The sequence below is a fragment of the Heterodontus francisci genome, chromosome 14 (assembly GCF_036365525.1).
Source record: "Heterodontus francisci isolate sHetFra1 chromosome 14, sHetFra1.hap1, whole genome shotgun sequence".
Classification (NCBI taxonomy): domain Eukaryota; kingdom Metazoa; phylum Chordata; class Chondrichthyes; order Heterodontiformes; family Heterodontidae; genus Heterodontus; species Heterodontus francisci.
The window spans coordinates 39,554,355-39,575,819 of NC_090384.1; the positions used below are offsets into that span (position 1 = coordinate 39,554,355).

The window sequence follows — 21,465 nt, forward strand, 5'->3', positions numbered from 1 at the left end:
AGTTGGCTATCTGGTTTCTGCTCCTCCACTGCCACTCGCTCCTCCTCACAAATACACTCTAATTCATCTGGTGCTACTTCCTCATGTTCTCTAATTTTCCAGGATGTGTGTATGCTGTACTGACAGTTACAGACTCCAGGCAGAGGGATACAGGGTGTTTTGAGTCACTTCCCAGTTCTTGGCCATAGATGTTGCTGGCAGGCTACACCTCCAGGTCTGCATAGCAAAAGAACCAATTCTAGAATGCTTGTTTTAGAACATAGAACATAGAACATTACAGCGCAGTACAGGCCCTTCGGCCCTCGATGTTGCGCCGACCTGTGAAACCATCTGACCTACACTATTCCATTTTCATCCATATGTCTATCCAATGACCACTTAAATGCCCTTAAAGTTGGCGAGTCTACTACTGTTGCAGGCAGGGCATTCCACGCCCCTACTACTCTCTGAGTAAAGAAACTACCTCTGACATCTGTCCTATATCTATCATCCCTCAACTTAAAGCTATGTCCCCTCGTGTTTGCCATCACCATCCGAGGAAAAAGACTCTCACTATCCACCCTATCTAACCCTCTGATTATCTTATATGTCTCTATTAAGTCACCTCTCCTCCTCCCTCTCTCTAACGAAAACAACCTCAAGTCCCTCAGCCTTTCCTCGTGAGACCTTCCCTCCATACCAGGCAACATCCTAGTAAATCTCCTCTGCACCCTTTCCAAAGCTTCCACATTCTTCCTATAATGCGGTGACCAGAACTGCACGCAATACTCCATGTGCGGCCGCACCAGAGTTTTGTACAGCTGCAGCATGACGTCGTGGCTCCAAAACTCGATCCCCCTACTAATAAAAGCTAACACACCATATGCCTTCTTAACAGCTCTATTAACCTGGGTGGCAACTTTCAGGGATTTATGTACCTGGACACCAAGATCTCTCTGTTCATCTACACTACCAAGAATCTTCCCATTAGCCCAGTACTCTGCATTCCTGTTACTCCTTCCAAAGTGAATCACCTCACACTTTTCCGCATTAAACTCCATTTGCCATCTCTCAGCCCAGCTCTGCAGCCTATATATGTCCCTCTGTAACCTACAACGTCCTTCGGCACTATCCACAACTCCACCGACCTTAGTGTCATCCGCAAATTTACTAACCCACCCTTCTACACCCTCATCCAGGTCATTTATAAAAATGACAAACAGCAGTGGCCCCAAAACAGATCCTTGCGGTACACCACTAGTAACTAAACTCCAGGATGAACATTTGCCATCAACCACCACCCTCTGTCTTCTTTCAGCTAGCCAATTTCTGATCCAAAGCACTAAATCACCTTCAATCCCATACTTCCGTATTTTCTGCAATAGCCTACCTTGGGGAACCTTATCAAACGCCTTACTGAAATCCATATACACCACATCCACGGCTTTACCCTCATCCACCTGTTTGGTCACCTTCTCAAAAAACTCAGTAAGGTTTGTGAGGCACGACCTACCCTTCACAAAACCGTGCTGACTATCGCAAATGAACTTGTTCTTTTCAAGATGATTATAAATCCTATCTCTTATAACCTTTTCCAACATTTTACCCACAACCGAAGTAAGGCTCACAGGTCTATAATTACCAGGGCTGTCTCTACTCCCCTTCTTGAACAAGGGGACAACATTTGCTATCCTCCAGTCTTCCGGCACTATTCCTGTCAACAATGATGACATAAAGATCAAGGACAAAGGCTCTGCAATCTCCTCCCTGGCTTCCCAGAGAATCCTAGGATAAATCCCATCTGGCCCAGGGGACTTATCTATTTTCACACTTTCCAAAATTGCTAACACCTCCTCCTTGTGAACCTCAATCCCCTCTAGCCTAGTAGTCTGTATCTCAGTATTCTCCTCGACAACATTTTCTTTCTCTACTGTAAATACTGACGAAAAATATTCATTTAACGCTTCCCCTGTCTCCTCTGATTCCACACACAACTTCCCACTACTATCCTTGATTGGCCCTAATCTAACTCTCGTCATTCTTTTATTCCTGATATACCTATAGAAAGCCTTAGGGTTTTCCTTGATCCTATCCGCCAATGACTTCTCGTGTCCTCTCCTCGCTCTTCTTAGCTCTCCCTTTAGATCCTTCCTGGCTAGCTTGTAACTCTCAAGCGCCCTAACTGAGCCTTCACGTCTCATCCTAACATAAGCCTTCTTCTTCCTCTTGACAAGCGCTTCAACTTCTTTAGTAAACCACGGCTCCCTCGCTCGACAACTTCCTCCCTGCCTGACAGGTACATACTTATCAAGGACACGCAGTAGCTGCTCCCTGAATAAGCTCCACATTTCGATTGTGCCCATCCCCTGCAGTTTCCTTCCCCATCCTACACATCCTAAATCTTGCCTAATCGCATCATCATTTCCTTTCCCCCAGCTATAATTCTTGCCCTGCAGTATATACCTGTCCCTGCCCATCGCTAAGGTAAACCTAACCGAATTGTGATCACTATCACCAAAGTGCTCACCTACATCTAAATCTAACACCTGGCCGGGTTCATTACCCAGTACCAAATCCAATGTGGCATCGCCCCTGGTTGGCCTGTCTACATACTGTGTCAGAAAACCCTCCTGCACACACTGGACAAAAACTGACCCATCTAAAGTACTCGAACTATAGTATTTCCAGTCAATATTTGGAAAGTTAAAGTCCCCCATAACAACTACCCTGTTACTCTCGCTCCTGTCGAGAATCATCTTCGCTATCCTTTCCTCTACATCTCTGGAACTATTTGGAGGTCTATAGAAAACTCCCAACAGGGTGACCTCTCCTCTCCTGTTTCTAACCTCAGCCCATACTACCTCAGTAGACGAGTCCTCAAACGTCCTTTCTGCCGCCATAATACTCTCCTTGATTAACAATGCCACACCTCCCCCCCCCCTCTTTTACCATCTTCTCTGTTCTTACTGAAACATCTAAATCCCGGAACCTGCAACATCCATTCCTGTCCCTGCTCTACGCATGTCTCCGAAATGGCCACAACATCGAGATCCCAGGTACCAACCCATGCTGCAAGCTCACCCACCTTATTCCGGATGCTCCTGGCGTTGAAGTAGACACACTTTAAACCAAGTTCTTGCTTGCCAGTGTCCTCTGGCAGAATAGGCCTTACCACTTTAAGATACCAAATGTGATATATCTTCTTTGATGAGTTTGTACCAGTGGAAGTACACACTGTGGTTCTGCCACTTCACTGCCAGGAGCGTAAAATCTTCCCTTTGATGCAGAACTTTGGCGCAGTGGTTAGCACCGCAGCCTCACAGCTCCAGCAACCCGGGTTCAGTTCTGGGTACTGCATGTGCGGAGTTTGCAAGTTCTCCTTGTGTCTGCGTGGGTTTCCGCCGGGTGCTCCGGTTTCCTCCCACAGCCAAAGACTTGCAGGTTGATAGGTAAATTGGCCATTGTAAATTTCCCCTAGTGTAGGTAGGTGGTAGGAGAATGGTAGGGATGTGGTCGAGAATATGGGGTTAATGTGGGATTAGTATAAATGGGTGGTTGTTGGTCGGCACAGACTCGGTGGGCCGAAGGGCCTGTTTCTTAGAGATACAGCACTGAAACAGGCCCTTCGGCCCACCGAGTCTGTGCCGAACTTCAACCACCCATTTATACTAATCCTACACTAATCCCATATTCCTACCAAACATCCCCACCTGCCCCTATATTTCCCTACCACCTACCTATACTAGTGACAATTTATAATGGCCAATTTACCTATCAACCTGCAAGTCTTTTGGCTTGTGGGAGGAAATCAGAGCACCCGGAGAAAACCCACGCAGGCACAGGGAGAACTTGCAAACTCCACACAGGCAGTACCCGGAATCGAACCCGGGTCACTGCAGCTGTGAGGCTGCGGTGCTAACCACTGCGCCACTGTGCCGCCCTTTCACTGCTGTATCTCTAAATAAAAATAAAAAATAATAAAAAAATAAAATAAAAAACTCCTCAGAAGTGTCTGCTCCAGAGATACCGTGATGTAGGGCAGTGAACAGCAGACAGCACTTACTATACATGGTGGAACAGAACTGAACTGCACTATGCCTAGAAAAGTTTTACACAAAATGTATAATCCTATCTGTAAGCAGCAATTCTAAAGCATGCAGCATGAAAGAAAGGAACAAGGTGAGAGATGACCAGTATGGGACACAGTTATCTCCCTTTAGAATACGTTGGAATTGTTTGATAATTCATCTTTAATTGTGGCAGAAATAGAGAAAAATGTTTTATCAATTTTATAGCACCGAAACAGGCCATTTGACCCAACCAGTCTATGCCAGTGTTTATGCTCCACACGAGCCTCCTACCACTATTTATCTAACCCTATGCATCAATAGTGCTTGGTTGGCCCCCATCTCCCCAGTAAGGAACCCTTCAAATAAACTCTCAAAACTTACAGGGTGATCGAGATCCAGGTCCGGGTCATATTTTGTAACTAATTGATGGCATCTGTCCAAATCTGATAACTTTTTTGGAAACCAATGAACTAGAGGCAGAAAAACAAAATATAAAATCAGATAAATAACTGTAAGATCTCAGTGCGTCGAGAAGCCCTTGTGGCTGTAGGAACCAGAGCATTATTGAAGGTAATAGCTTTACACACAGCTAGTAATGGACAGAATAATTCAGCAGTATTTTCAAATGAAAACCCAGCGTGATAAATAGAGGCACTAAGAAAGGGAGAGGTAATGCTTCAGGTCACCAGTGTGTATCTGCAGCAAAACTGTGTCTCAATGAGAGTCCTGTAAGGAATGCAGTGGATGCTGACTCAGTGAGCCACCGTAAGAATGTAATTATCAGTGATATCAGAAACATAGTGGTTATTTTTTGTTGCTTAATCCTTTCTTGGTGCAATTGCAGAATCCGCTGTGGGGCATGAGGATAGATGGGAAGAATTGCTGCCTAGTTTTTTCAGCCTCTCAGCTTTCTAATATATCACTAATACTTAGAGGTATAGAGATTTAGAGTGTGTTTATTGGAACATGTACGTTGATTGTAATCTGTATATTACATAGTATAATGTACAGCATGTATTCTAAATAGTATAATTGAAAGATATATATCATATACATACAGAACCCACTGTATTCAGCATGAATGCTGGTTAAAACATTTTAAAATCAAACAAATGAAATAAGCTGTATTACATGACATAAAGCATAAGCAATACTTGACAGTGTGTCAACTTAGCTCAGTTGGTAGCACTCTCACCTTGAAGTCAGAAGGACGTGTGATCAAGCCCTACTCCAGCATTTGAGCACAAACTGTGCTGGCATTTCAGTGCACTACTGAGGGAGTTCTACACTGTCAGTAGATGGAGTCCCAATAATGTTTGTTTCAAGTGGGAAATTAAAGATTCAAGCTGGGATGTAGTTCCACAGCACGCAGTTGGATTATTTTTAAACAAACAGAGAGCAAGGGAAATAAAGCACCTTATGTGGTATGACTTGTCATCCTATTTGATGCTGAAATGACCTTCCGACCACATGTCCATCACCTAAACCACCTTCTGCAACCTCTAAAATCATCCATCTCTGCCCCTGCCTCAGCTCCTCTGCTTCTGTAACCCTCATTCATGCCTTTGTTACCTCTAGATTTGACCATTCCAATGCACTCCAGGCAGCCTGCCATTTTCCACCCTCTATAAACCTGAGCTCGTCCAAAAGTCTGCTGCCCGTATTCAAACCCACACCAAGTCCTGTTCCCCCATCACTCTGTCCTTGCTGACTGACATAGGCTCCCAGACTGGTATTGCCACCATTTTAAAATTCTCCTCCTCATTTTCAAATCCCTGGATGGCTTTGTCCCTCCCTATCTCTGGAATCTCCTCCAAGATTTCTGAGCTCCTTCAATTCTGGCCTCTTGCGCATTCTCGATTTTAATTGCTAACATTGGCAGTCATGCTTTTAGTTGTTTTGGCCCTAAGCTCTGGAATTCCCTCCATAAACCTCTCCGCCTCTCTATCTCTCCTTCCTCCTTTAGGACGGTCCTTAAAGCCTACTTCCGTGACCAAGTTGCCTGTCCTAATATCTCCTTATGTGGATCGGTGTCAAACTTTGATGGATAACTCTCCTGTGAAATGCATTGGGACATTAAACTACATTAAAGGCACTATATAAATGCATATTGTTGTTGGTAATGAGTCCTGCAGGTCATAAAGGTCAGGGTTAATGCCTGGTCCCTGCTGCATTTGCTGATCTCAGTTGTTTCAGAAGTAAGGCCCCCCACCTCCACCACCTCAGTTATGAAGAGTAAAAAAAAAATCACCCAGGGCTCCTGCTCATGATTGCTATCCAGGTGCCACCCCCTCCCCCCACTTCCTCTGTAATATCCTGCTGGATTTGATTGGGCTTAATTATGAAATCTACTCTCATTGTTAAGGCTCACAATACCCAGTTGGACAGATGCCTTGGGGCAGTCAGTAACCATAGAACTGCATCTCAGCATGAAACAATTTCTTCAACAGAGAAGGAAAATAATTAATGAAAATCCAAAAGGAAATGTGCTCGGTATACAGCACAGCCTAAGAAAAAACACACAATGGTCAAATAAGAGTGAAAGGTTATCATTCTTACATTTCTCTTCTTTTGTTGTTTTTACATCTTCAGCAACTCTTTTCAAGGAGCTGACCAAGGTGCTGATATCTGAACTGTTTGTTTCACAACGGATGAAGAATTCTAATGCCTCTTTATCTTTAGATTTCCTGGATGGCCTTGTTTCAATGTGGTGTATCTTAGCTTCAAAAGTCTATATAACAATGAGAAACAAAACATATTTAACCAAACAGAACAATATTCCATAATTACATTAGAAAATCTAGAAGAAAAAGGTCACTTTGCATATTGAACCCAATCCATCCAGATCCCACATAAGATTATTCTATTTCAGACCTCCCTTCCCCTTTACCCTTTGATCTCTTTCCTTAGGTAACACCGAGTTCCTTCAAAAACTGCTCTGGAAAGTAAGCAATGATGATATCTCTATAAACATCGATCCCTCTACTCTGCAAATCTCAATTCAGCTGCCTCTTAAATGTATTCCAAATTGACCCTGTTTCATCTACATTCTCTGGGAGCTTGTTCCAAATATCCAATATCAGGGAATTTTTTCCCTAACCTATAACTTTGCCTGAGGTTTGAGAGTTTTATATTGGTGTCCTCTAGTCCTATGTTTATTGTCCTAGATAAGTAATTTGTTTACTTCATCCTGATAACTTTCATTAGATTGAAGACCCTTATCATGTATTCTCAGCCTTGTCCCCAGTCACTTAAGCCTTTCTTCATAATTTAGTTCCCTAAACCTGGAATCATTCTGGTCGCTGTAGTCCGAATCTTACCAATGGATCTCTCTCTTTTCTGGAGGCAGAGTGAGTAAAACTTCACAGAATGCTCCATAACTGGCCTCACCAATGGCAAAGTCAAGTGATCTGAACATTTAACAGGCTTGTCATGAAATATGTTTGTAAAAACATGCAAACTTTTCCTGTGTTGCCTCTCAGATTTTTTTTTTAAACTATTCTGATGGATTTTCAGTTTAGATCACTGTAGATTACCTCAACAAATCTTATTTTTTCAAACTAGTGACTTTTCTGTGATGTTGCTCATGATCAAATCATTTACTATTTTATAAATACAGGAGTGTTACACAATGGGTTGGGTTTTGTGGTCAGTGTGAAGCAGTGGCACTGGTCGCTGACCTCAAAGAAAACTGCCCACAAAGATCTAGCGATCTCTGTGGTGTGGACTTCCCATTTTCTGATGTCAGTTTATTTCTGGCGCCAAGTCAAAGGGATCTCCAGGTGCCCAGCTACAGTGATGCCATCAAGCAACATAAGCAGACAACCACATTAAAGTACTCTCTCAGACGGCAACCAGGAAGTTAAAAACTACTAAATCCCTTCACTTTTAAATTTTACAGATAGCAAAATAAATGATTGAGACACCATTATGCTACCAAATCCACAGTAGGAAACTTGACATTATTACTCCTCTGAGACTGATGGCAACTTCTGGAGTCCACACACATGCATTTAAATACAGAAATCCTGAAATTGCTGTCAGTGATTCTATGCTTCTCCAGAGGGTGCACTGTATTAAGGTAGAAGATAACATAACAAACTTTAAAAAATAATTAAAATGTGGAATTTCTTATAATGGAGAAATCTGCCATTCAACAACTATAAAATTATTCAATCAGGGACAGTGAGGGTGTTTAACAGTAATTTTGAACTTAGTATGCCATTAAAAACCCAGTTACACCTCAACAACAAGGTGCATCTTTTCCTAGGGTTTCTACAGCAAGACAGAGTGTAAGAGCAGAAGTTTTCACAGTTCAATCATCCAATTAATTGCAGTCTGGGGGAATCTCAACAGTGCACCCTCTGGACAAGCATAGAATCACTGACAGCAATTTCAGGATTTCTGTATTCAACTGCACGTGTGTGGACTCCAGAAGTTGCCGTCAGTCTCAGAGGAGTAATAATGTCAAGTTACCTACTGTGGATATGGTAGCATAGTGGTTATGTTACTGGCCTTGTAATCCAGCAACCTGGAGTAATAACCTACAGACAGGAATTCAAATCTAATGATGACAGCTAGGGGATACAAATTTAGTTAATTGAATAAAAACCTGAATTTAAATAAAATTAGTACCAGTAATGGTGACCATAAAACTACTGGATTGTCATAAAACCCATCTGGTTCACTTATGTCATTTAGGGAAGAAAATCTGCCAGTTTGGTCTCAATGTGACTCCAGAGCTTTAGAAATATGGCTGACTTTTAAATGGCCTAATAAGCCACTCAAGTGCAATTAGAGATGGACAATGGCTTGATAGTAACACCCACATCCTGTGAACGAATAAAAAAAGTCCAGGCCAATGTAATGTGCAATGTGTGATTCTGCTATTAAGATATAGGCATGTGTCCCTTTTAGAGTACAAAGTCTATTGCTGTAAAGTAAACATTGCATGATTTTATTCAATGGTCAATTACTATGTAGACTAGAGACCAGAAGACTGCCTTTACTTGCAAGAAGACCTGCAGAAATTATAGCTCCGTAATGTCTGTTCCTACAGCATTCTTTTCCTGCATTTCAAAATAACAGCCTTTGTTTCTTTGTAGGTGTTTAAAATGTGATGCAGGAATTTACATTAGCCAATGTGTGACAGGCAGGAAGTACAGGTATATGTAAAGTTTTCATACTATAGATAAGTAGGGAGGCATTCCTTTCTCAGGATGTTCTGTGGGGACAAAACATGAGCTAGGTGTAACATTTTGATGGATGGTTGAAAACGAAACATATTCTTGGAGATTCTTTAAAAGTGTTCAAAAAAATCCTTTGATATAGCATAGAGTTGTGGTGAATACAGACAGAGAAAGCATAATAGACATGAGCCAGTATTCTCCGTGAAACATTTGAAAGACATCAGAAAGCACTTTAAGGTTTTATAACCTATGTCTGAATCCTGAGAGGAGATTGTAGCTTTCAAATCACTCTGGGATATGTATGTATTTTCTTTGCAATGCATGCACTCAAGTTGCAGGGGTGGCTCTTCTTGGGGTTTGAATCAATATTATTTTTACTGACAGCCACCATCACTGACCGATAACCAGTCAAGGTAGTCATGGTGCCATCAATGCCAGAGGATTCCCAATATCACGGTGTTCAATGCAAGGGTTTTGTCATCACCTGTGTTCTCCATCCACTATAAAAGGGAGTGCAGGCGTACAAGTGTTGGTTCCCTAACAGTATCTTACCAAAATGGTTGCTTTTCACGCACAGGCTATGTGATTGATCCCAAGAAGCATTGCAGCTGATCCCATCTTGTCCTCACCTGCCAACTACCCATATACACTTACCAGCAGGAGTCACTCAATCATGATCAAGAGTTGGACTTTTCTTCTTCTTTAGACTGCTGAGGACAATTGTGGTGTCCTAGTTGCTGCCTTCCCTGAGATTAGCCAGTGCCACAAATATCGTGGAGCTTTCTGGCCTCTGTGGTATTGTGGTGCATTTAAGCAACATACCATTAACCAGCAAAACCTTCTGTATCACTTCAGTATATTACAGTTTCTTAAGACTGCCAGACACCATTTATTGAGTATATAATAATGTACATTGTGTGCGAATAACACATGACCCAATAAGCTATAGTTGAAAGGTATGAACTGCTTCAGCACTTAAAAATCAAGTATCAAACAGTTTGAAGACCCTTCCTCTTATGTTGCATCATCTTCACATAATCACCTTGCTCAGTTCCTGCTCCATACACCTAAGAACATAAGAACACAAGAAATTGGAGAAGCAGTAGAACACATGGCCCATCAAGCCTGCTCCACCATTCGATAAGATTGTAGCTGAAATTCTACAGCAACTCCACTTTCCCATCTTAACCCCATACTCCTTGATTCCCTTAATCTCCAAAAATCTATTAATCTCAGACTTGAATATACTCACCGACTGAACATCGACAGCTCTCTGGGATAGAGAATTGCAAAAGATTCATAACTGAGTGAAAAAATGTCTTATCCCAGTCTTAAATGGCAGACTGTGAATCATAGGCTAGAATTTTATGGCCCCCTAATGAGTGGCTGGTGGTGGGGTGGGTGGTAAAATCGAGTAGAGGTTGGCAGGGGAGGGGGGGGGGGGGAACCTGTTCCTGACCCCCTTCTGCCTCCGCTGCAATTTTACATGGGCAGTGGCAGCGAGAAATGGCCCGCCCAACCCAGGCCAATCAAGGCCATTAAGAGGCCAATTAATTGCCACTTAAGGACTCCTCCTGCCGCCGCGGGTATTTTACCCTTGGCAGCTGGACAACAAAGGCCCCAAGAGCCCCACCTGGTAAAAGCAGGCGGCCTTCTTGCAGGCCGGGAGGGCACCTTCCTGACCAGGCACCCCTTGCCCCATGGAGGGCCCCAACCTCCCCCAATGCACAACACTTTCCCCTCACCCCAACCGACCCCCTTGCCTCACTGGGGCCTGGGCGATTGGCCCTGGCAGGACCCCAAAAATGTACCCAAGTTCGGGGCCATCCTTCCTCTTGCCTCTGATGGCTGGGTTTGTCCCAGTAATGGCCACCCCTCCCGGTGGCGCTGCTGGGACTAAGAGCTGCCAGCCCATTGATTGGCCAGCAGCTCCATTAGACGGGACTTCCTGCCTGAAGGAGGTGGAAGTCCTGCCCAAGACCAATTAAGGGCCTGGGGAATGAAAAATCCCAATGTGGCTCCCCAGACCCAGCGGAGTTGGGCTCACCACCGACTTTTCTACCAGTGGGCGGAGCCTCCCACCCAACGTAAAATTCCAGCCATACTTCTAGACTCTCCAGCCAGGGGAAACAACCTCTCAGCATCTACACTGTCAGGCCCTAAGAATCCTATAAGTTTCAATGAGATCATCTCTCATTCTTCCAACCTTCAGAGAATATAGGCCCATTCTACTCAACCATCAGCCTTCTCATCCCAGGAATAAATTTAGTTAATATCCGTTGCACCCCCTTGAAGGCACGTATATCCTTCCCTAGGTAGAGAAACCAAAACTGTACACAGTACTCTTGGTGTGGTCTTGCCAAAGCCCTGTATAAGTGTGGCAAGACTTCTTTACTCTTATCCAGCAACCCCATTGCAATAAAGGCCAGTATACCATTGCCTCCCTAATTGCGTCATGTACCTGCATGTTAATGAGAAGTGATTTGTGCACAAGGACACCTAAATCCCTCAACATATCAACATTTAATAGTCTCTGACCTTTGGGGAAAAAAATGTATTTTCCCTTCGTCGTACAAGACAAATAATTTCACACCTCCCCACATTATACTCCATCTGCTACCTTCTTGCCCAATCTCTTAACCTGTCCATATCCCTTTGCAGCCTCTTTGCATCCTCCTCACAGCTTACTCTCCCACCTAGCTTCATGTTATCAGCAAACTTGGATATAATACATTCATTCACCTCATCTAAGGCATTGATATAGATTGTAAATATCTAAAGCCCAAGCACTGATTCTTGAGATATTCCATTAGTTACACCCTGCCATCTTGAAAATGACCAGTTCATTCCTACTCTCTGCTTTCTGTCTGTTAACCAAACCTCAATCCATGCTAATATATTACCCCCAAGCCCACGAACCCTTATCGTGTATAAACACCTCCTGTGACATCTTATTGAATGCCTTCTGAAAATTCAAACATACTACATTCACTGGTTTTACCTTATTGACCCTAAGCAAGTGATCATTTTCTTTAACTATTTGAAGTATTACCTAAAAGAACAAGAATTTGGGAGTGAGCAAAAATTCAATTTAAAATCAGGATTCTGTTGACACTGAGGCTGAATTATTAGAGCACAAAGATGACACGTTTATATGCGTAGTTGAAAGCTTTAGTTGAAATACAGTCTTCAACTCATTCCCAGCGAAGACTTTATATTTTATTCTTAAAACACTTTTACAAACATGCTAAAAGGTACACCCCCACATGCCTTATTCCAGATGCTGACTAATCCACTTTATATTTATTTCCAGTATTCACAGTATCTAATGTTTATTGCAGTTGTAAATATGGTTTGGCAGCTTCTTCACTATCTTGAATGGATGTGGTATTTTACAAACATATGTACAGGGCAGAGGGTTCCTTTGTTGACTTTGGACAGTTTGAAATGTATACCATCCCCTCCACTTTTTTGCCAATTCTTTCCTTTACACCTATTCCTAAAGCTTGCTGAGGACATGATTCCACGGGCACTAAAAATATTGTGGTAACAACCAAATATCTGTTAGTTATATATGGTCCGAGACAATGAATCCTAGATTTTCCAACACCTTTCTGCTGATTCTGCCTGGTGGAACTGGGACAAGGATGCACAGAAATTTGCTCAGGTACATACCCTGTCACACCTCTGCCTCATACACATCCCTCACCGTAACCCCTCCACCAGCCCACACCACGCAGCCCCCCACCCCACCCCTTTCTCATTTCCTGCTGGCCAGGATTGGTGACACAAAGTGTCCACCCATACGTGGACAAGCATATATGTTGAATAAGTGCAAGCGAAAGTCATTTGAATGCAGGACATAAGTGTCTGGCATCCAGCATGGAGTTCAATAGAGAAGCTTAAGAACTTTTTAGGGAGTCAAAGCCTGTGCAAACATTTTCAGTGTGCTGCTTGGAATAGATCAAAAATGAAGTAGCAAATTGTTTTTCACAGAATCATAGAAGTGTTACAGCACAGAAAGAGGCTATTTGACTCATCATGTCTGCACCAGCTCTCCGAATGAGCAGTTCACTTAGTGCCACTCCCCAGCCTTCTCCCCATAACCTTGCACATTCTTCTTTTTCATGTAACTAATAATTCCCTTTTGAATGCCACTGTTGAATCTGCATCCACCACACTCTCTGGCAGTGCATTCCAGATCCTAAACACTCATCATTGTCATTGCTGCTTTTGCCAATTACCTTAAATCTGTGCCCTCTCGTTCTTGATCCTTTCACAAATGGGAACAGTTTTTCCCTATCTAATCTGTCCAAACCCCTCATGATTTTGAATACCTCTATCAGATCACCTCTCAGCCTTCTCTTCTCCAAAGAAAAGAGTCCCAACTTCTCCAATCTATCTTCATAAATGTAATTCCTCATCCCTGGAACAATTCTCATGAATCTTTTCTGTACTCTCTCCAATGCCCTCACATCTTTCCTCAAGTGCAGTGCCCGGAACTAGACACAGCACTCCAGTTGAGGCCGATCCAGTGTTTTATGCAAGTTCAACATAACTTCCTTGCTCTTGCACTCTATGCCCCTATTAGTAAAGCCTAGGATACGGTATGCTTTATTAACCATGCTCTCAACTGGTCATGCCACCTTCAATGACTTATGCACATATACACCCAGGTACCTCTGCTCCTGCACCCCCTTTATTTTATATTGTCTTTCCATGTTCTTCCTACCAAAATGAATCACTTCACATTTCTCCACATTGAACTTCATCTGCCACTTGTCCGCCCATTCCACTAACTTGTCTATGTCCTTTTGAAGTTCTACACTATCCTCCTCACCGTTCAGACTGCTACCAAGTTTTGTATCAGCCACAAAATTTGAGATTGTGCCCTGTAGACCAAGGTCGTCTTCTTTTTCTTTGGCCTCCTTGTCTCGAGAGACAATGGGTAAGCGCCTGGAGGTGGTCAGTGGAGTGTGGAGCAGCGCCTGGACTGGCTATAAAGGCCAATTCTAGAGTGACAGACTCTTCCACAGGTGCTGCAGAAAAATTTGTTTGTTGGGGCTGTTTCACAGTTGGCTCTCTCCTTGCGCCTCTGTTTTTTTTCCTGCCAACTGCTGAGTCTCTTCGACTCACCACACTTTAGCCCCACCTTTATGGCTGCCCGCCAGCTCTGGCGAACGCTGGCAACTGACTCCCACGACTTGTGATCAATGTCACAGGACTTCATGTCGCGTTTGCAGACGTCTTTAAAGCGGAGACATGGACGGCCGGTGGGTCTGATACCAGTGATGAGCTCGCTGTACAATGTGTCTTTGGGGATCCTGCCATCTTCCATGCGGCTCACATGGCCAAGGTCTAGGTCATTAATATATATCAGGAAGAGCAAGGATCCCAACAATGATCCCTGGGGAACTCCACTACAAACCTTCCTGCAGCTCGAAAAACATCCATTAACCACTACTCTATGTTTCCTATCACTCAGCCACTTTCGCATCCATGTTACCAGTGTCCCTTTTATTCCACAAGCTAGAACTGCTCACAAGTCTGTTGTGCGGCACTGTATCAAATGCCTTTTGGAAGTCCATGTACACTACATCAACAGCAGTACCCTCATCAAACCTTTCTGTTACCTTATCAAAAAACTCCAGCAAATTAGTTAAACATGATTTTCCCTGAACACATCTGTACTGGCTTTCCTTAATTAACCTGCATCTGTCCAAGTGACTATTAATTTTGTCCCCAATTATTGTTTCTTGAAGTTTCCCCACCACCAAAGTGAAACTGACTGGCTTGCAGTTGCTGGCTTTCTCTTTACACTCTTTTCAGAACAAGGGTGTAACATTTGCAATTTTCCATTCCTCTGGCACCACCCGAGTCTAAGACTGGAAAATTGTGGCCAGTGCATCCGCAATTTCCACTCTCATTTCCCTCGGTATCCTTGCATGCTTCTCATTCGGTCCTGGTGCCTTATCAACTTTAAGTACAGCCAGCCTATCCAATACCTCCTCCTTCTCAATTTTAAATCCTTTTAGTGTATTAATTACTTCCTCTTTCACCGTGACCTGGGTAGCATCCTTTTCCTTGGTAAAGACAGATGCAATGTATTCATTTAGTACCTTAACTATGCTTCCTGCCCCCATGTGTAAATCCCCTTTTTGGTCCCTAATCGCCCCTTTTACTATTTACATGCCTATCAAAGACTTTATGTTAGCTGCCAGCCTCTTTTCATACTCTCCCTTTGCTTCTTTTATTTGCTTTTTCACTTCCCCTCTGAACCTTCCATATTCAGCCTGATTCTTTATGTATTATCCACCTGACATGTGTCATAAGCACATTTCTCCATCTCTTTTGTCGTCCAGGGAGCTCTGGATTTGTTTTGCCCTATCTTTCCCTTTTGTGGGAATATACCTAGACTATGCCCAAATGGTCTGTAACCACTACTGTGAAAGCCTCCCTGAGGCTTACTGTTCCAAATATCTCCTGCCAATTTTCAGTGCAACTCTCTGGTGAATTCATGAGCGGCCATCACAATAGTGTGAATAGCCTTGGAACTTCAACTGGGGTCAGAAACGCATCTTCATGCTGAGTGGAAATTCCATCAGAAATAAAGCTCAAATCAATGGGGACAGATACCACCAACCTGAATGCCACGTGAGGACAACATGGCCAAACATGAACTTGCCCTCACTTGCAGTTGCCTTTAAAGCAGGGGTTACTGGAGAGCAAGTAGGAGCATAAGCCATGGCTGAATTTTCTCCTCCATAGCCCATGGTTGATTGCAGTACCCCGATTGTCACCTTCATTCAGATCAGCTAACTGAGCACAGGCAATTAATCAGGGAAGAGTATACCAAAGCAAGTAAGTACAATTCCTTGAATCCCCTCAATTCATCTCCATCAGGGAAAAAAGTTGTTAATTCATATGCTTGATACAATCAACGCATGTAATGCTATATCTCAATTCAATTTCTGTGTATTTGGTATTCGGCCTCCTACCCTTGTTAAAGCCTCTTGTTCAATCAATTTAGATGGGAAAAAACCTGACATTGAATATTAAATTACCCTTCTGTGTGACTACAATAATGTGAGGCTGGTTTCTGGCAATAGCCCCAGAGGCTGCACTTTAGCATACAAATACTATTATACCTGAATCTGTTTTAACAATTTATTTGTTTTGCCAGAAGGGGCCTTGAAATGAATGCTGTTATCTAACATATCACTCATGTGGGGCTGCAGATCTCTGATCCTTTCTTAAGGTAATTACTCCAATTTGAAACAGTGCATTACTGTCAATGCCTCTGCACACAGGTCTGAATTTTTACAACTTTTATTTTCCTAGAAGTGAATACTCTTCCTCACCATGTCTAAATGAAGACTCACTGAAGTGATTCCTACTCTAATCAATTCTGCTTCAGGACTTCTAAACTATAGGACCCTGAATCTACCCTTCCCCCTACAATCCTTTGTAGACTTTAAAAGCTTGGTGTTCTTGATTCACTTCTACATTTTACAACCTTGGCTATCTTGCGTTGTACAAGTCTCCTCAATGCTGAAGTGATACACTGCTGCAAACCCCTACACAGGAAACTCTAGCTGGAAAATTCTGCCTGTGGTTTTCCTGATCAATCATTGTAATTTTGGTGGAATTGTGCAGACTGGGTGACTGTTTTGCGGAACACCTCCATTCAATCCATAAGCATAATCCCAAGCTTCCCGTTGCTTGTCATTTCAATTCTCTACCTTGCTCCCACTCTGGCCTTGGCCTGCTACAGTGTTCCAATGAAGCTCAAGGAACAGCACCTCATCTTTCAACTGGACACTTTACAGTCTTCCAGACTCGACACTGAGTTCAATAATTTTAGTATTACGCTCATGAGAAGTGCAGCGATGAAAATACAGAGCCCAAACTGAAGAGTTATAAAAATTGACATTTCCTTAAAAAAATGGACAAGATGCTGCAAAATGGCTGCTGAAGGTCAAACAACTGACTGTATATTCAAACTGTCTTACTGTCTGTTAAGGCAAAAGGATACATCCTGAGCTAAGAGGTGTCAATTACACCCATCCTGAACCCATCAAGAGACAGTCCTGAATTAAATGGGTTCTTCTGAAACAAAGGAGGTGTGAAATAGCCATATCCTGGTCCATTGTCAGTCACCACATGGATGGAGCACTGCATCTCCTAACAGAGGTAACATGTGAGGGATTTTTACCTTAAAAAGTAGCTCTCTGGAGAGAGAGGGGAGAGATCACAACAACATGAAAGTCCGTCCAGCTGACAGCTAAGAGATCAAGCAAAAGAACAAAGAAGGAGCCCTGCCGTGAATTCTACCCTTTAACTCAGTGCAGTAGAGGACTGAAAGTGACCACTGCCTCCAGACTGAAGTCTCAACCACCAGAAAAATCTACAAAGGCCTGCAACATTAAAAAGAGAAACTGCCCTCCAAGAAGATTCAACAGGTTGACCATGAACCCCAGACACCTACCTCACTTCAACCCACTTACCCTTTTCCTCTGTATTTATTCTTGTGTACGTGCATGCACATGAGTGAATGCACATGTGGGTGCAGTTGCAACCATTTCGGGAATGAATATTGTTTAATAAATAGTTAATCTTCTGTTTTAAACCTACAAGAAAACTGGTCACTGTTAATTTGACAAATAAAACACAAGGGCATAAAACGCTCATAACTGACCACAGCAAGTGTTTTTGTTGGGAGGTGAACAGTAGGAATCACCCACACCCCTTACCACCTGGCCATAACATCTAGATCATAACCTCAGCCTCTCTTTTTTTCTTTGTGTTTTTTTTTGCTGTATTTATCCTCCTCGTTTCTTTCTTAATCCCTTTACTTTGCGTTTGGATGGGCTGCTTTCCTGCCATTTACTCCTCATTCAGACGTATCTTTGTTTCTTTACTTGTCCCATTACCACTCCTTTTGGCTTTGCACCATGAAACCTTTTGTCATTTAATCTCTCCTGCCTTCCACCCGATCAAAGACCTTCCATTTTGTCTTCCCCTCTCCCCCCTTTGACTTGCTCAAAACCTATTATATTTCTAACTTTTCCCAGTTCTGATGAAATGTCACAGACCTGAAATGTTAATTCTGTTTTTTTCTCCACAGATGCTGCCTGACCTGCTGAGCATTTCCAGCATTTTCTGTTTTTAATTTTGGAACAAGGTCTTGTTTATGCACCTAGACAGACTTTTTGCCAAAGTTACAGTGGTGGATCAGAATAAGCTGTCCCCTCCTTCATGCACTTCCACTATAATTAGGAAAGAAACTCAAACCTCTTGTGAAGATGTTGAGGGTTATTTTGACAGTGACAATGTAAAATGGACACCATCAATTCAGTCACCTAATATTTATTTCCATAATTTTTTATTTTTGTTCATGGGATGTGAGTGTTGTTGGTAGATCAGCATTTATTACCCATGCCTAATTGCCCTTGAGAAGGTGATGAGGAGTCACCTTCTTGAACTGCAGTCCATATGGTGTAGGTACACCCACAGTGCTGTTAGGGAGGGAGTTCCAGGATTTTCACCCAGCGGCAGTAAAGGAATGGTGATATAGTTCCAAGTGAGGATTGTGCATGACTGCTGCTACTGTGTGCTTGTGGTGGAGGGAGTGTATGTTTAAGATGGGGTGCCAATTGAGCAGGCTTCTTTGACTTGGATGGTGTCAAGCTTTGAGTGTTGGAGGTGCACTCAGCCGCACAGTGGAGAGTATTCTGATCACAGGCCTGACTTGTGCCTTGTAGATGGTGGACAGGCTTTGGGAAGTCAAGAGGTGAATTACTCGCTGCAGAATTCCCAGCCTCTGAGCTGCTCTTGTAGCCACAGAATTTATATGGCTGGTCCAGTTCCGTTTCTGATCAGTGGTGACACCCACCTCCCCCAAACTGGATGGTGATGGCGGGGGATTCAGCGATGGTAATACTACCTTGAGGAACTCCTATAGTGATATCCTGGGACTGAGATGATTGATCTCCAACAGTGGAGAATTTTCCCTCAATTCCCACTGACTTCAATTTTGCTAGTGCTCCTTGATGTCACACTCAAACAAATACTGCCTTGATGTCAAGGGCAGTCACTTCCACCTCACCTCTTTTATCCAAATTTCGACTAAGGCTGAAATGAAGCTTGGAGCTGAGTGGCCCTGGCAGAACCCAAACTGAGCATCAGTGAGCAGGTTATTGCTGAGCAAAGGCCACTTGATAGAACTATCGACACCTTCCATCATTTTGCTGATGATTGAGGGTAGACTGATGGGGTGGTAACTGGTCAGATTGGATTTATGCTGTTTTTATGTGGACAGGACATACCTGAGCAATTTTCCACATTGTTAGGCAGATGCCAGAGATGTAGCTGTACTGGAACAGCTTAGCTAGGGGCACAGCTATTTCTGCAGTACAAGTCTTCAATACTACAGCTGGGATGTTATCAGGGCACTGAGCCATTGCTGTATCCAGTGCCTTCAACCATTTCTTGATATTATGGATTGCAGGGGGTGGGGGGGGGTGAATTGAATTGGCTGAAGACTGGCATCTGTGATGCTGGGGGTCTCACGAGGAGGCTGAGATGGATCATCCACTTGACACTTCTGGCGGAAGATGGACGCTAATGCTTCTGCCTTGACTTTTTCACTGATGTGTTGGGCTCCCCCATCATTCAGGATGGTGATGTTTGTGGAGCCTTCTCTTCTGGTCAGTTGTTTAATTGTCCATCACCATTGATGACTGGATGTGGCAGGACTGCAGAGCTTTGATCTGATCCTTTTACTGTGGGATCATTTTACTCGGGCAATGCTCATTTTGCACTATCATCCAAAGTTAAAATTCCCCCCAATGATTGTTACTGAAATATACTTCCATTGTTGCTGAGTACACTCCTGTACGTCATTCAAGTGGCCACTACTCATGTTTGATCCTAAAAAGTGGGTGTTGACAGGGACACCGCAGCACAGCCTCAACTGATGTTTACACACATGCTCTTCCAGCAGCAGTCACTGCATAGGGACTAGGAGCTGGAACTCTGGATGACTTTCCCCACCTGATCACCTAAAGATGGTGTTAACAAATTGTCAATCATCAGAAAATGAATATGTCTTGAGGGAGAAGTAAAATAGAGGGGGAAATACAAGTATCTATTCAAAAAGGATATTGCCTCCTCGCAAAGATCAAAACTGGCCCCATTCTAGTTCCTGGCTTTTAAAAAAAAATTCATTTATGGGATGTGGGTGTCTCTGGCTATGCCAGCATTATTGCCCATCCCTAATTGCCCTTGAATTGAATGGCTTGCTAGGACATTTCAGAGGGCATTTAAGAGTCAACGACATTGCTGTGGGTCTGGAGTCACACGTAGGCCAGACCAGGTAAGGACAGCACATTTCCTTCCCTAAAGGACATTAGTGAACCAGATGGGTTTTTACAACAAAAAGACAATGGTTTCATGGTCACCATTAGACTAGCTTTTAATTCCAGATTTATGAATTGATTTCAAATTTCACCAGGTGCCATGGTGGGACTTGAACCCATGTCTCCTGGACATTAGCTTGGGCTCTGGATTACTAGTCCAGTGACATTACCACTATGCCTCCGCCTCCCCAAGAGACTGGGGCCTTCAGCAAGTATCTGTTGGGAACAAATTAGATAAAGATGATACTGCTGGAAGACCCTCTCCCTTCACTAGGTCTGTGTAGCACTGTTCTTGGAGCCTACTAACACCTTGACCCATGGAAGTGATAACAACAGAGGACAATCTGATTGAGTTATGTGCTCCATCCCCACTACCATCAGTTACATGTGGCAGGTGAGGATAAAGATGCAAGTGATGGTCCTTGTGGGGGTGGGAGAGGGAAATTGATAATCTGAGTGCGGCAGGAAGGGAAGCAAAACTGGTAACTGGAAGCAGAAAAGTAGTAAGAAAAATTAGAAGACAGATGAAGCAAAGGCAAGCATCAAATAGGATCAGAATGTGGAATAATATTAAAAAGACAAAGTTAATGGCACTCTATCTGAATGCACGCAGCATTTGCAACGAGGTAAATAATTTGAAGGCACAATATAGGTAAGTTGTATGATTTAATTGCCATTACAGAGACATGGTTACAGGGTGACCAAGACTTGGAACTGAATATTCAAGGATATTTGTCATTTCGGAAGGATAGGGAAAAGGAAAAGGAGGTGGGGTAGTGCTCTTCAGGGACAAGATCAATACTTAGA

At 43.2% G+C, this 21,465-nt stretch overlaps 1 protein-coding gene across 1 annotated transcript in view; it reads right to left on the minus strand.

The window, feature by feature from the left end:
- th (tyrosine hydroxylase) overlaps positions 1–21,465 on the minus strand; it is a 70,946-nt gene that overhangs the window by 39,326 nt on the left and 10,155 nt on the right. Inside the window, exons 3-4 of the mRNA XM_068046045.1 lie at positions 6,609–6,780; positions 4,431–4,519 (exon numbers count right to left, since the gene is read on the minus strand). Of these exons, the coding sequence (XP_067902146.1) occupies positions 4,431–4,519; positions 6,609–6,780 (261 nt within the window). The remainder of the gene's footprint in view (positions 1–4,430; positions 4,520–6,608; positions 6,781–21,465) is intronic.